The 16,086-nt window shown below is 45.4% G+C and overlaps 1 protein-coding gene across 3 annotated transcripts in view; it reads right to left on the minus strand.

Moving 5' to 3' along the window:
• POM121 (POM121 transmembrane nucleoporin) overlaps positions 1–5,643 on the minus strand; it is a 23,131-nt gene extending 17,488 nt beyond the window's left edge. Inside the window, exons 1-5 of one of the 3 annotated variants that reach the window (XM_055292869.2) lie at positions 5,016–5,643; positions 4,318–4,533; positions 3,844–4,002; positions 2,348–2,428; positions 702–873 (exon numbers count right to left, since the gene is read on the minus strand). In XM_055292869.2, the coding sequence (XP_055148844.1) occupies positions 702–873; positions 2,348–2,428; positions 3,844–4,002; positions 4,318–4,533; positions 5,016–5,578 (1,191 nt within the window). In that variant the 5' untranslated portion in view covers positions 5,579–5,643. The remainder of the gene's footprint in view (positions 1–701; positions 874–2,347; positions 2,429–3,843; positions 4,003–4,317; positions 4,534–5,015) is intronic. The other 2 variants (XM_055292870.2, XM_055292871.2) reach the window with 2 other exon arrangements.
• Between the last annotated feature and the right edge of the window lie 10,443 nt (positions 5,644–16,086).

Genomic DNA, 16,086 nt, shown 5'->3' on the forward strand with positions numbered 1-16,086 from the left:
CTCTGTTGCACAGACTAGTCTTGAACTCCTGGGCTCAAGAGGTTCTCCCACCTTGACCTCCCAAAGTGATGGGATTACAGGCTTGAGCCACCCCGCCCAGCCTCAGAGCCAAAAATTGAATCTAAGTCTGTCCAGCAGCAAAGCCTGCTCTGTTCCCTATACTATGCGATAATCCCTTTTCCAAAAAATCATGATCACTTGTTTAAAAACCCTGCGCTCAATTCTAAATGCCTATAAGATAAATCTCTTTTATGACCCAATACAACCTGGACTCAGTCTACCTTTCGAATCACCTCTGTCCATTTATCTACATCACAGCTGTGTCTCAAATCAGCTCGCACACATGGACTGCTTTACATTCCGGGCTTTCTATTCCATTCCGCTGGCCTATATTGATCACTCAATGATCTGTATTTTCTATTAGCTTAAAGACAATCCTAATGTCTGACAGATAGAAGGTGATTAGTAAACCTTTGCTAATCAATTACTTTATTTAAAAAAATTTCTTTAAAAATTCTTTTGTACAGACAAGGTCTCACTATACTGCCCAGGCTGGTTTTGAACTCCTGGGCTCAAGCAATCCCCCCGCTTCGGCCTTCCAAAGTGCTGGGATTACAGGGCTAAGCTACCATGTCTGGCCCTAATCAATGAATGAATGCTGGGAATTCATGTCCCCCACATTACAAGAGCTGTACTTGTACCTGTGAGATGCCTCGAGTGGAGCTGTAGGAACTGGTAATGGCATTGCGGCTGGAGCTAGGGATGCCACTTGTGTAAGCGCCTGTCAAGGAGCTCATGGAAGAGCTTCGGGATCTTTTATTCAAGTGGTCATCTGAGCTCTGAGAATTGAGGCCTCTCTTCAGAGACCCAGGCCTAATAAAAGAGAAGACAGTTAGATGCTTTATTGAAGGCAACATTCTTTTATGTTTTCATCCACGGTCATGACATCTTTCTTAATAAACATGAAGGGAAGAGAATAATGCTTTTAATTTTTACTGCTAACAATCTGGCCAAATCAATCTGACAAAGTCAGTAAGAAGAGCCAAATAATTAAAACTTAAATGTATGATTTCCATTTATAGAATATTCTGGAAAATGCATACCTACCTACAGTGACAGAAGACAGATCAGTGGATGCCTGGGGACGGGTGGAACTAAAGAGAAGGATTACAGGCATGTGGGAACTTTTGGAGGTGATGGATGTTCATTATCTTAGTGGTGGGATGGTTCCACAGGTATATGTGTGTCAAAATGTCACATGCTTTAAACAAGTACAGTTTATTGTATGCCAATTATACCTCAACAAAGCTGTTAAAAAAAAATCAGAGTTAAGAGGAACCCATCATTTTTCTAAATCGCCAATGGAAACAGAAATCTCCTATGCATCTTTTCTGTAGGACAGGTACCCAACCTGCTACAATATAGACAACTCTCTCCTAGAGTGACCCACGTCAACCATGAACCAGTTTATTCTCACAGTGGATTACAGTGTATTTCCTCTAACTTTCACCCACGGATCCTATTTGAAGTCAAACAGAGCAAGTTATTTTGCTTCTTTCAAGGGAGAGTCCTTTGGTTTTTTGGAGACCATTATCCTTCCGTCACTTATTTCCTTATTCCCCGAGACTTTTCTCCTCTGGGCTAATACTTCCTTCCATACCTTCAAAACCCCATCATCCACCACCACCCCTCTGGGCTGTTGCACATCTCCTTAACATCTTCATTGCTTCACTGGGAATGAATTTCTGTTTGTGTACATCCTCCCTTGCAGTGCAATACACTGATCTGACCACAGTGCTCCACGGACAGCACGCGGAACTACGGAAGGCAGGAATACCATCCACCTGCCTCATTCTAGTCTTTCTTCTAACAGCACAGACCAGGAGCACTTTAGCTTTCCTGGCGGCCACATCACACTGCTGACTCAGATGAGGTACCTAAGTTATCCTAAGTCTTTCCACACATACTTTTGAGCTACTTTCCTTTCCACCCAATTCTTCCTCCAATTTGTTTTTAAACTGACATGTAGAAATTTAACATTTAAGTTTCATACTGTTTTATCCACTGCACAAACTGTGCAATCCTTCTATGTGCTTGGTTATTACATATATTTATAAAACCTCTTGGTCTCAGCATATTTCATCCATATTAATGCAAGAACATTAAAAGGAATTAGACAGAAGGCAGTTAATTGTGGCAAGTTACTCAAAATGTTCCTAATTTCAAAGATGTGAACCTGAACTAATTAAGCAATGCAAAAAACAAAGAGGAAAATCATAGGGCAACAGCTCTGATCAGGCCCTTTTTCCAAACAGTTGGTATTTCATCCGGATGGACTTGCACTTACTTAGGCACAAAAGAAGCGGGGACTCCATTGGCCACCAGGGGCTCAAATGCTGAATGTCCACTGCCACTGCTATCATGGCGCCTGTGACAAATCAAAAAAGTATCAATGAAATAACATGACTTTTTTCTGTCCTTTTGAAGTGTATTCTCACATTTCTGGGACCTTATACTATCTCTATGGAGCACAGATTCCACGCTAGACCAGAAAATGGTTGTTTAAAATCCCTAAGCTTCTGAAAGGTAAATTTTTTTTTTTTTTTTCAGACGGAGTTTCACTCTTGTTGCCTAGGCTAGAGTGCAATAGCACGATCTTGGCTCACTGCAACAAACCTCTGCCTTCCGGGTTCAAGCAATTCTCCTGCCTCAGCCTCCAGAGTAGCTGGGACTACAAGTATGCACCACCACACCTGGCTAATTTCTTAATTTTTTGTAGAGGCGAGGTCTCACTATGTTGCCCAGGCTGGTCTTGAGCAACTGGGCTCCAGCGATCCTCCCATCTCGGCCTGTCAAAGTGTTAGGAGTACAAGCATGCAGCACCACACCCAGCCTTATAAAATGGTGTTTCCCTCAAAGAGTCCTATGAGAGCAGGGATTTTGTCTTGTTCACTGCTCTATCCACAGCACTTGGAGTAGGGTCGCATACACAGTGGGTGCTCAATAAATGCTCAGCCACTTCAACTTCCTTTCTTTCTATACTTAGAAAACTATTTATTTATTCCATTTTCATTAGGTTATTCTATAAACCACATAAGGATTTTTTTTTTTTTTGGAGACAGTCTCGCTTTGTCACCCAGGCTGGAGTGTGGTGGCACAGTCTCGGCTCACTGCAACCTCTGCCTCCTGGGTTCAAGCAATTCTCCTGTCTCAGCCTTCCGAGTAGCTGGGATTACAGGCACCTACCACCACATCCAGCTAATTTTTGAATTTTTAGTAGAGATGGGGTTTCACCATGTTGGCCAGGCTGGTCTTGAACTCCTGACCTCAGGTGATCCACCCACCTTGGCCTCTCAAAGTGCTGGGATTACAGGCCTAAGCCACCTTGTCCTGCCAGGAAATTGATTTTAACCTCATTACTGATAAATCTACCAAACTCTAGTTTTCATTTTTCTTTCACAAGCATTTCCTTCAGCACAATTAAGACACTAGAACTGGTGGTTACCCAAATAACTGAACACCACAAAATTCCGACGGGAAGACTTAGAGCCTTCTTTCTTGAAAATAAACTTTAACACATTTCTACAGAAGCATGAGGCTAACATGGCTAACAGCTGTCAGCTAATCTCTACTACTCATGGAAAAGGTAAATTATCTAACCTGTGCCTTGAAATGAACAGCATTAAAACCCTTGTTTATTAGGTTCCTCCATGAAAGCCAAAGAAGGGCGCCTACGAAGGCTCACAAACTGGAGGTGGCCTCTGTATCTTTATGGGAATGTCTACATCTCATCCCATAGAGTCTAAGCACGAAACCGGCTTAGTACTCTCCTGAGCCTGTTACCTTCTTTTATTTTCCTGGCCATCAAGGAATATTTGGTCTTCCTCCACTGTCCTTTTCTTCTTCTTCTCTTTGAGGGCACTCAGTACAGTCTCCTTTGCACATGGGTCTGGGGCATTACTTGATGGTGAGGACAGTGTTGAGCTGATTATCTGCTCTGGTCTATAAATGAAAGACAAGATTCTAGCCGTAAGATATTTTAATTCCCATACCATATAGCACAGACTTCAGAAACAAGAAATCAGAAGCTAACCAACAGGCCAAAGTATAATTTATACAAGCACAGCAGTTCCCATTAGCAAGTAAAGCTACTTTTTCGTTAAGGGCAAAAAGGGTTTACTAGAATTTGGTATTTCTCATCAAATATGCAGCTTCGTCCTTTCTTTTCTGCGTTGTAGTCATGTTGTCATAGCAACAACTGGAGAAGAATAAAGTGGACACGAAAAGGGAGAGTATTCTTCCGACGATAATACTCACATCGCAGAATGCGAAAATCTTCTGTCAGGAGGGGCGATCCTCACAGTCACCGGGCTACACACCATCCTGGAGTTGCGAGGGGACTGCACAGCCTTCTTGTGATAACCATTCCAGCACACTGTGGGAAGTACCCCCAGACAGGAATATTGGGCCTGATGGATCGGATAGCGTCTTCGAGGTGTTATTACAAACCGATTTGGTAAAGTCCCACAATCCCTGCAGAGAATGCGAGACAAATCATGGAACGAAAGCATGAAAGAATGTCAAAATTTTAAACGGAAAAAAACCTACGAGTTCAGACATTTTCCAAAGAACTTAAGTCTCTTTCTAAGCAACACAGAACACGTTGTTTTTATGGCAACTTTCCCCTATTCCATCTAAGGGCAGAGAGTGACAGGGTCTCAACAATGGATTTCAACAATTTGAGAGGGAAAATCTAAATCTAGACTACATCTAGGCTGCACTAAAATTCGGGGAGTTTTTAGAACTGGAAAGAAGAGAATCGTTTTGGCAACACAACATCTCATTCCAAGAGTTAGAGGCCAGAAGACAGCTGGCATACACCAAGGTGTTAAGGAGGGCGAAACCACACAAGCCACTTTGGACTTGATGAGAAAGCAAATCGGATTTAAAAGTCAAGTCCTCGATTTCAAGCCAGCCGAGCCAGAGGATGATCTGGGAAAATCAGCGCATCTTACCGTGGGGAAGGCCTCCCAGAGGGTCGGAGAAGAGGAGTCGGGGGAGAGGGGTAAACGTGGTGAACGCGATGGGTCGGCGGGGAGAGCGGCGCCGGGCGGGCGAGTGGGCGGCGGCCAGGCCTATCCCGCAGATCCTGGCCCTCCGGAGCGGGGGCGGGCTGTGGCGGCCCGGGCTTGCCCAAGTAACTGCTCATGAGTAGCAGTTCGGCAGGGTCAGGTCCTTCGAGCAGGGTCCGCGGCTCTAGGAGGTTTCCGTTGGCTGTCGACTTGGCCGGAGGCGAAGCGAACAGTGTTCGCCGATGTCGCGCCTTCCGAACGAAGGAGGACAAGGGGCGCGAACCTCGGGGCTCGCGGCTCAGTCCCCACCAGGCCGCGGTAGCCCCCACGGCCAGCCAGGCCAGCGCAGCCGCAGCCGGCACGAGGTACAGTAGGAGGCCAACCAGCGACAGGCCGAGGAGCGCCGCCCCGGCTGGCCCGCCGCAGCCCCGGCCCCGGCAGTCCCTGACACTCGCTATGGGCCGCCGCCGCTCGCCTGCTCCAGCCGCCAAAGCCGCCGGAGACATCGCGGCTCCGGGCCGCGGAGGAGACTTAAATATCCCAGCGTGCACCGCGCCGCGCGTCGCGTCATCGCGCGCCCTCTACGTCATGTGCGCGCGACTCCGAGAGACGCTACCGCCCGGCAGCGCCCGAGACCCAACTGGTTTGGAAAATGCCGCCTGCCTTTAACGCCTGTTTCAAGTTTTCCGCGTGGCTCCCAGCGCCACACCCATCCGGAGGCGATCCCGTGGAAGGATCGCGTCCAAAATAAAAGGGCCCGAGACCTATGCTTACGTAATTCCTAATCCGTGATCTTTTCTGGGGACTGAATTCCCCTCCAGCACAGCCTGTTACCAGGTACTTTTCAGAAACGCTACTAGCGGTTGTGAGTCCCGTCGGCCCCCCGCCCCCCGCCATTTCTGTGTTACAAGTTGATAACGTGGGACGATTACCTACCAAATTTCACATCATGGCCCTGATATCGGGTGGATTTTGTGGCTCTGTGATCGACTTATACCTATGCTAAAGTTAACGGTCTGAGAAGGTAGATTAGTGGTTGCCTAGGGCTAGGAAGTGGGTTTGGGGGTGGGGAATAGAAAGTGATTGCTCATGGTTATAGGCTTTTTTGTAGCAGCATAAACATAGTTTAAAATTAGATTGTGTCAGGCCGGGCGCGGTGGCTCACGCTTGTAATCCCAGCACTTTGGGAGGCCGAGGCGGGCGGATCACGAGGTCAGGAGATCGAGACCACGGTGAAACCCCGTCTCTACTAAAAATACAAAAAATTAGCCGGGCGTAGTGGCGGGCGCCTGTAGTCCCAGCTACTCAGGAGGCTGAGCCAGGAGAATGGCGTGAACCCGGGAGGCGGAGCTTGCAGTGAGCCGAGATCGCGCCAGTGCACCCCAGTCTGGGTGACAGAGCGAGACTCCATCTCAAAAAAAAAAAATAAATAAATAAAAATAAATAAATGAATAAAATTAGATTGTGGTGGCGATTGCACCACCCTATGATTTGCATGGTATGTGAATTATATCTTAATAAAGCTGTTTAAAAAGTCTGGTAGTCTGCCAATACACTTTGGTGTAGTTCAGTTTCCTCAGCCATTCATTCATTGATTTATTCATTCCATTGTTTATGTACATTAAAGAGATTAAGGGGGAAAATATAGGATCTCTGATCTTTAGAAACTGTTTAGTAAGGAAGATGTGTAAGATTGCAATTCAGGCCGGGAGCGGTGGCTCACGCCTGTAATCCCAGCACTTTGGGAGGCCGGGGTGGGCGGATCACAAGGTCAGGAGATCGAGACCATCCTGGCTAACATGGTGAAACCCGGTCTCTAATTAAAAAAAAAAAAAAAATTAGCCGGGTGTGGCGGCGTGCGCCTGTAGTCTCAGCTACTCGGGAGGCTGAGGCAAGAGAATAGCGTGAACCCGGGAGGCGAAGCTTGCAGTGAGCCGAGATTGCGCCACTGCACTCCAGCCTGGGAGACAGACCAAGACTCCGTCTCAAAAAAAGAAAAAAAAAATTGCAATTCAGTGTTATCAGTGTGATAACGGGAAAAAAAAATGAGGCCAGGCGCGGTGGCTCATGCCTGAATCCCAGCACTTTGGAAGGCCGAGGTGGACGGATCATCTGAGGTCAGGAGTTTGAGACCAGCCTGACCAATATGGTGAAACTCCGTCTCTATTAAAAACACAAAAATTAGCCGGGCATGGTGGCGCGTGCCTGTAGTCCCAGCTACTCGGGAGGCTAAGACAGGAGAATTGCTTGAATCCGGGAGGTGGAGGTTGCAGTGAGCCGAGATCGTGCCACTGCACACTCCAGCCTGGGTGACAAGCAAGACTCCGTCTCAAAAAAAAAAAAAAGTTGTGATAAAGGGGAAGGTAGGCAGGGAAGTGCTCCTGGAGCTGAGAGGTCTGGCAGGTTCAAGGCAGATGAAGGAGCACTGTGCAGAAGTCCAGAGATGGAATTGTTCAGTATCGCTGGAGACTAGGGTGTTTGGGGGATAGAAAAGTTGGAAAGGTATAGATGCCTCTGGGGCAACTCAGAGAGATGAGAAGAAAGTGCAGTTTGGGTTCCAGATCCTCCCCAACCCAGTCCCAAAGCAATTCTGCTTCTATTTAATATACTGCGATTTCACATAAGACTTAACTTGAAAAAAAAAAAAAGGGGGGGTGTTGCGGGGGAGCTGTGTTGCTTAAGAAAAAAATCTCAGTATCAGTAGACTAGTGGGACAAAAGCCAAGCTGCCCTGGGTTGAACAGTGACTGGAAGGTGAAGAAATGGAGGCAGTAACTGCAGACTCCCTACTCAAGAAACTTGGGTAATAGGGGAAGAAGAAACATAGTATCTAGGTCGGTAGGGGATCTTTAAATTATTGTTTATGGCTGGAGTTAAGTGGAGGAGCTACACATAAAAGCCATCAGGGTACAGATGTCCTGAAACCAAGCAAGATTATTGAGAATTAATGTAAACAGAGAGGTCCATAGCCTGAGCCCTCAGGGCACTCTTGTGTTTAGAGGTCAAGAGATGAATACACAAAGGGCACAAATCATTTAGAAAAATATAGATAAATATGACTACATTAAAAGTTAGCACTTCTGGGCTGGGCGTGGTGGCTTACACATAATCTAGCACATTTGGAGGCTGAGGTGGGCGGATCGCTTTGAGATCAGGAGTTCGAGACCAGCCTAGGCAACATGGTAGAACCCAGTCTCTGATAAAAAAAAAAATACAAAAATTTGCCTGGTGCCACGTACCTGTAGTACCAACTACTCAGGAGGCTGAGGCTAGAGAATTGCTTGAACCCAGAAGGCAGAGGTTGCAGTGAGCCGAGATCGCACCACTGCACTCCAGCCTGGGCAACAGAGTGAGACTGTTCCGCCAAAAAAAGTTAATACTTCTATATGGGAAAAGACAAGATATGCATCTAAAAGACAAGCCACGACTGGAAAAAACAACTCTAATACATATAACCAAAAGGGGATTAGTAAGTAGAATTTATAAAGAACTCCAAAGAATCAATAACAAAAAGATAACCCAATTTTTAAAAAGGACAATTGATATAAAAAAGCTATTGAATGGGAAACACAAATACTTAATAATATATACATATGTGCATATATGTACATACACATATATACTTAACCTCACTAGTAATCTAGGAAAGACTAAAGTAACAGGATTTTGCACTTATTTACACACTAGAAAAATTAACAAGATCAAGTCTTGGTATGGATGTGGAACAAATAGAACTCACGCCGTTGTGGATATATGAAACAGCACAATTTGGAAAGCAATTTGGCAATATCTAGCAAAAAATAAGGGTGAAGAAGTATGTATCCTATAAACCCGCAATCCCATTCTGGGTAGATAGTTACTGAAGCATTATTTGTATCACAGACAATTTGAACACACTTCATGGGTAATGTTTATCAACACAACGATGGGCAAACTGGTATAATTCATATAACAAAATACTATAAAGCAGCTGAAAATTAATCCTTCCAGCTGTAGGTTAGTCCTCCCACCATAAACAACTGTAGACATGGACAAAATGTATTGATTAATAAAGCTGTTGAAAAAATCTGGCAGTCTGCTGATCCAGACTTTGGTTTAACACATGCTGTTGTGGATATATAAAACAGTACAACTTGGCAACTACTTTCAGGCAGAGGACAACAGGAAGCAAAAGACTGATCCCTAAGTGAAAGGAAACTTGTGGGATGAGCCCCAAAGTCACCTAGTTCCTCCTCTACCTGGGGATCATTTCCCAACTGCAGTGCAGAGAGCTGGAGTCTGAGCAGAGTAGGGAGATCCCACTGGGCTGAGGAGGCAGAGATCAGGCTGAGACAGCTGAAATGGCAGAGAAATGGGGCAGAAAAAAGAAAAGAGGGCACTATGCAAAGAGGGAGTTTTAGAAATCTATATATGACACAAACCCACGGCTGAAGGCTAGAGTGATGGGTAATTTCAAGTGTCAACTTGAAGGGACCACAGGGTGCACAGATACTTGGTTGAACATTTATTTATGGGTGTGTCTATAAAGGCATTTCTGGATGAGGTAGTCTTATTTATTTACTGATTTTTATTTTTTGAGATGGCGTGTTGCTCTTGTTGCCCAGGTTGGAGTGCAGTGGCGCAATCTCGGCTCACTGCAACCTCCGCCTCCCAGGTTCAAGCGATTCTCCTGCCTGAGCCTCAGCACAGTAGCTGGTATTACAGGCAGCCGCCACCACACCTGGCTACTTTTTTGTATTTTTAGTAGAGACTGGATTTCACCATGTTGGCCAAGCTGGTCTCAAACTGCTGACCTCAGGTGATCTGCCCACCTCGGCCTCTCAAAGGCCTGCTAGGATTACAGGCACGAGCCACTGTGCCCAGCCTCTTTATTTTTTTGTAGAGATGGGGGTCGCCACAAGTCAGACGGGAAAAACTCACAATTTATAGGGCCTCTGCGTGGAGTACTCAAGCACCCCAGGAATGGGAAAGAATCCGTCTTAGACTGAGCATTACTCTGGACCCACCTAATGAATCATCAAAACAAGACCCGAAAGGATCCAACTTTCTAATGATCTTAAATACACCCCAAAACAAAGCTCAAGAAAATGTATATAGGAATAAAAAATTGGCTGGGCGCGGTGGCTCACGCCTGTAATCCCAGCACTTTGGGAGGCCAAGGCGGGCAGATCATGAGGTCAGGAGATCGAGACCATCCTGGCTAACATGGTGAAACCCTGTCTTTACTAAAAATACAAAAAATTAGCCGGGCATGGTGATGGTGACTGGTGCCTGTAGTCCCAGCTACTCGGGAGGCTGAGGCAGGAGAATGGCGTGAACCCAGGAGGTGGAGCTTGCAGTGAGCCGAGATTGCGCCACTGCACTCCAGCCTGGGTGACAGAGCCAGACTCCAACTCAAAAAAAAAAAAAAGACCATAAGACCATTACTCAAACAAGGTAAAATTTCCAATGTCTAGCATCCTGACATCCTATTACTAGGCATATAAATAAGCAAGAAAACACAGCCCATAATAAGAACAACCAATCAATCCTTATTTTGATCCAAACTAACCCCAAACTGACACATATTAAAATAAGCAGAGAAAGATGTTAACATTAATTTTAACTATATCCCATATGTTTACAAAGTTGAGACATGGAAAAATATTAGAAGAAATAATGGCCAAACATTTTCCAAACATAATGAAAAATATAAACCCACAGACCTGAAGCTCAACATCAAGTACAAGAAACACAAAGAAAACTGTAACAAGTCACATAATCAAATTGCTCAAAACTGATGATATACATCAAATCCTGAAGGCAGCTGGGAAAACAGTACATGTTATTTACACAGGAACAAAGATAAGAATGATACCAAATTTCTTGTTAGAAATAGTGTGAGAAGACAGCAGTGCAACTTGATCTTTAAAGTGCTGAAGGAAAAAACTGCAAACCTAGAATTTTATGCCTGATGAAAATATATTTTAACAAAGTGAAATAAAGATATTTTCAGACACATAAAAGCTAGAAGACACTTTGAGGCTGAGGTGGGCAGATCGCTTGAGCCTCAGAGTTCGAGACCAGCCAGGGCAACATAGTGAGACCCTGTCTGTAAAAAAAAAATACAAAAATTAGCCAAGCATAGTGGCGCACGCCTGGAGTCTCAGTTACTTGGCAGGCTGAGCTGGGAGGTTCGCTTGAGCCTGGGAGGTCGAGGCTCCAGTGAGCCATAATTGTGCCACCACACTCCAGCCTGGGTGACAGAGCAAGACTCTGTCTCAAACAATAAATAAAAATCTGAAAGAATTCATCACCAACAAATACTATAAGAAATGTTAAGGGATGTCCTTCAGGCAGAAGAAAAATACCACATGGAAATCTGGATCTACACAAAGGAATGAAAGGAATGACAGGCATTGAAAATGGTAACTACATGGGTAAATATATGTGCCTGTTTTTCCTTATTATTTAAATCTCTTTAAAATATAATTGAGGAGTGGTATCAGCAAAAGGGCAGAGTAAGACAGCTCCAAGCTCCCATCACCCAACAGAAACATAAAAAAAAAAAAGGCCGGGCATGGTGGCTTACGCCTATTATCCCAGCACTTTGGGAGGCTGAGGCGGGTGAATCACCTGAGGTTAGGAGTTCGAGATCAGACTGACCAACATGGTGAAACCCCACCTCTACTAAAAATAAAAAATTAGCGCAGCATTTTGGGAGGCCAAGGCAGGCAGATCATGAGGTCAGGAGATTGAGACCATCCTGGTTAACACGGTGAAACCCCGTCTCTACTAAAAAAATACAAAAAATTAGCCGGGTGTGGTGGCGGGCGCCTGTGGTCCCAGCTACATGGGAGGCTGAGGCAGGAGAATGGCGTGCACCTGGGAGGCAGAGCTTGCAGTGAGCAGAGGTGTGCCACTGCACTCCAGCCTGGGCGATAGAGCGAGACTCCGTCTCAAAAAAAAAAAAAAAAAAATTAGCCAAGTGTGGTGGCACATGCCTGTAATCCCATTACTTGGGAGGCTGAGGCAGGAGAATCGCTTGAACCCGGGAGGTGGAGGTTGCAGTGAGCCGAGATCACGCCACTGCACTCCAGCCTGGGCAACAAGAGTGAAACTCCGTCTCAAAAAACAAAACAAAACAAAAGCAGTAATTGTTAGAAACAACTTTGTCAGAACTCTGAAAAACAGCGAAAGCTTTACAACAACCAAATGAATGCTGAATCAAGAAAAAGGCAACTTAAAAAGGAAAGGTAGAAAACCTTTGTGGCAATATTTTCTAAGAGACAGGATCTTGCTCTGTTGCCCAAGCTGGCGTGCAGTGGTGAGATCGTGGCTCACTCTACCCTTGAACTCCTGGGCTCAAGTGATTCTCTCACCTCAGCCTTCCAAGCAGCTGGGACTGCAGGCGTGAGCCACCGTACCTGGCTTCTACAGGAGTCTTGAAGACAGAAGGCTGCATTCTCAGTGTGGGGCCTCTTGGCATTCCACAGGGACAGGGCAGACCTTACCTTCAAATTACTGGTAAATCTGCTATCGCATGTCTGAGGGCTACCTGAGGGAATGATGTAGACGCCTGTCTATTTGCTGAAGTTAGAACTCACTGATGCTGGAAAAGTGGTGAGCATTGCTCAAAAACATTGCAAGGCAAACAATCTACACAGGACTGGGGCAAAACCTGACAGTTGAGACTCACAACACTCCACTGTTCTCTCTCTCTTTTTTTTTTTGAGACTGAGTCTCACTCTGTCACCCAGGCTGGAGTGCAGTGGTGAGATCTCAGCTCACTGCAACCTCCACCTCCTGCATTCAAGGGATTCTCCTGCCTCAGTCCCCCAAGTAGGTGGGACTACAGGGGCCTGCCACCACGCCTGGCTAATTTTTATATTTTTAGTAGAGATGGGGTTTCACCATGTTGGCCAGGATGGTCTCGAACTCTTGACCTCAAGTGATCCACCCACCTCGGCCTCCCAAAGTGCTGGGATTACAGGCGTGAGCCACCGTGCCTGGCCTCCACTTTTTTTTTTTTTTAACATGGCCATTCTTGCATTGCTACAACAGTCTACTGTTATGCACTTGATTGTGCTCCCCAAATGCATATGTTGAACCCTTAACCCACATGACCTACCTGGAGATGGGGCCTTTAAAGAGGTAGTTAAGGCTAAATGAGGTCGGAAGGGTGGGATCCTGAGCCAGTATGACTGGTGTCCTTAAAGAACAGGAAGAAATGCCAGGGATGGCTGGGCACAGTGGCTCATGCCTGTAATCCCAGCACTTTGGGAGGCTGAGGTGGGCAGATCACCTGAAGTTAGGAGTTCGAGACCAGCCAGGCCAACATGGCAAAACCCCGTCTCTACTAAAAATACAAAAATTAGCCAGGCATGGTGGCGGGTGCCTGTAATCCCAGCTACTAGGGAGGCTGAGGCAGGAGAATCGCTTGAACCCGGGAGGTGGAGGTTGCAGTGAGCCGAGATCGCGCCACTGCACTCCAGCCTGGAGACAGAGCGAGACTCCATCACAAAAAAACACAAAAGAAACAAGCAGAAATGCCAGAGACGTGCAGAGAAAAGGTCACATGAGGACACAGCAAGAAGGCAGCTATCTGCAAGCCAACGAGAGAAGACTCTGGAGAAGTCAGCCCTGCTGGCATCTTGATCTTTGACTTCTGGCCTCTAGAACTGTGAGAAAATAACTTCCAGCTGTTGAAGCCACATGGTCTGTGGCATTTTGTGATGGTAGCCCCAGCAAACTAATAGGGGAGACTTCCTAAATCCGAGAAGGAAAGCTGGGGAGAATTCCTCTGGGAAAGCAGGGCAGTCACAAGCACTCAGGTGTTACACGGGCTTTGCCCAGGGCAGGATGTTCGCTCAGAAACACCTGACAAAGACCTAAGCTTTCACCTTGGCCTGATTACGAGGGTAAGTGCAGGCCTAGCTAAGTGCTGAAGTAAAGCTGGGGTGCAAAGGCAAGCTTCAAAGACTGGGAGAGGTGTTTTCTTCCATTTTTAGCTCCTAGTATTCAAGGAAATCTCTATCAAAATGTGAGCTGAACACAAGCTAAAAGAATCAGAGACTTCAGTGACCACACATGAAAATGATAAATCTTTGCAAAAATAGTTTGGAAGTCACTAAACGTGCCTTCAATGATTAAAAACACACTCACTCACAGACACATAGCAAACACAATGAGAAGTATCATCTAAATGCCAGAGTTACTACCTTGCAATATTCAAATGTCCATGTTTCAATGACAATCACAAATCATGCCAAGACAAAGGCACGTATCCAAAATAACAAAATAAATTGATGGAAATCAGCCCTTAGGAAGCCCAGACATTGGACTTAGCAGACAAGGACTTTGTAAAAACTCTCATAAATCATGAAGGACCTCTTCAAGGAGAACTACAAACCACTGCTCAAGGAAATAAGAGAGTACACAAACAAATGGAAACACATTCCATGCTCATAGGTAGGAAGAATCAATACTGTGAAAATGGCTATAGTACCCAAAATAATTTAGAGTCAATGCTATTTCCAACAAGCTACCACTGACTTTCTTTGCAGAACCAGAAAAACTACTTTAAATTTCATATGGAACCAAATACGAGCCCGTATAGCCAAGACAATACTAAGCAAAAAGAATAAAGCTGGAGGCATCATGCTACCTGACTTCAAACTATACTACAAGGCTACAATAACCAAAACAGCATGGTACTGGTACCAAAACAGATATGTAGACCAATGGAACAGGATAGAGACCTCAGAAATAACACCACTCATCTACAACCATCTAATCTTCGACAAACCTGACAAAAACAAGCAATGGGGAAAGGATTCTCTATTTAATGGTGCTGAGAAGACTGGCTAGCCATATGCAGAAAACTGAAACTGGACCCCTTCCTTACACCTTATAAAAAACTAACTGAAGATGGATTAAAGACTTAAATGTAAAATCCAAAACCATAAAAATCCTAGAAGAAAACCTAGGCAATACCATTTAGGATATAGGCATGGGCAAAGACTTCATGACTAAAACACCAAAAGCAATTGCAACAAAAGCCAAAATTGACAAATGGGATCTAATTAAACTAAAGAGCTTCTGTATAGCAAAAGAAACTAGCATCAGAGTGAACAGGCAACCTACAGAATGGGAGAAAATTTTTGCAATCTACCCATCTGACAAAGCTCAGGTCCAGATCTTGTAGATTCTTTTTTTTTTTTTTTTTTTTTTTGAGACGGAGTCTCACTCTGTCGTCCAGGCTGGAGTGCAATGGCGCGACCTTGGCTCACTGCAAGCTCCGCCTCCCGGGTTCATGCCATTCTCCTGCCTCAGCCTCTCCGAGTAGCTGGGACTACAGGCGCCCGCCACTACGCCCGGCTAATTTTTTTTTTTTGTATTTTTAGTAGAGACGGGGTTTCACCGTGGTCTCGATCTCCTGACCTCGTGATCCGCCCGCCTTGGCCTCCCAAAGTGCTGGGATTACAAGCGTGAGCCACCGTGCCCGGCCTTAGATCTTGTAGATTCTTGTAGATCCAGAAACTACAAGGAACTTAAACAAATTTACAAGAAAAAAACAAACAACCCCATCAAAAAGTGGGCAAAGGGCCAGGTACAGTGGCTCACGCCTGTAATCCCAGCACTTTGGGAGGCCAAGGCGGGCGGATCACCTGAGCTCAGGAGTTCAAGACTAAAAATACAAAAATTACTAAATTACTCTACTAGAAACACAAAAATTAGCCTGGCATGGTGGTGGGCACCTATAATCTCAGCTACTTGGGAAGCTGAGGCAGGAGAATCTCTTGAACCCAGGAGGCAGAGGTTGCAGTGAGCCTGGATCACGCCACTGCACTCCAGCCTGGGCAACACAGTGAGACTCTATCTCAAAAAAACAAACAAAAAGCCTGGGTGCAGTGGCTCATGCTTGTAATCCCAGTGCTTTGGGAGGCCAAGGCAGGCGGATTACCTGAGGTCAGGAGTTCAAGACCAGCCTGGCCAACATGGGGAAACCCTGTCTCTACTAAAAATACAAAAAA

This window comes from Symphalangus syndactylus, chromosome 9 (genome assembly GCF_028878055.3).
Source record: "Symphalangus syndactylus isolate Jambi chromosome 9, NHGRI_mSymSyn1-v2.1_pri, whole genome shotgun sequence".
NCBI classification, from domain to species: Eukaryota; Metazoa; Chordata; class Mammalia; order Primates; family Hylobatidae; genus Symphalangus; species Symphalangus syndactylus.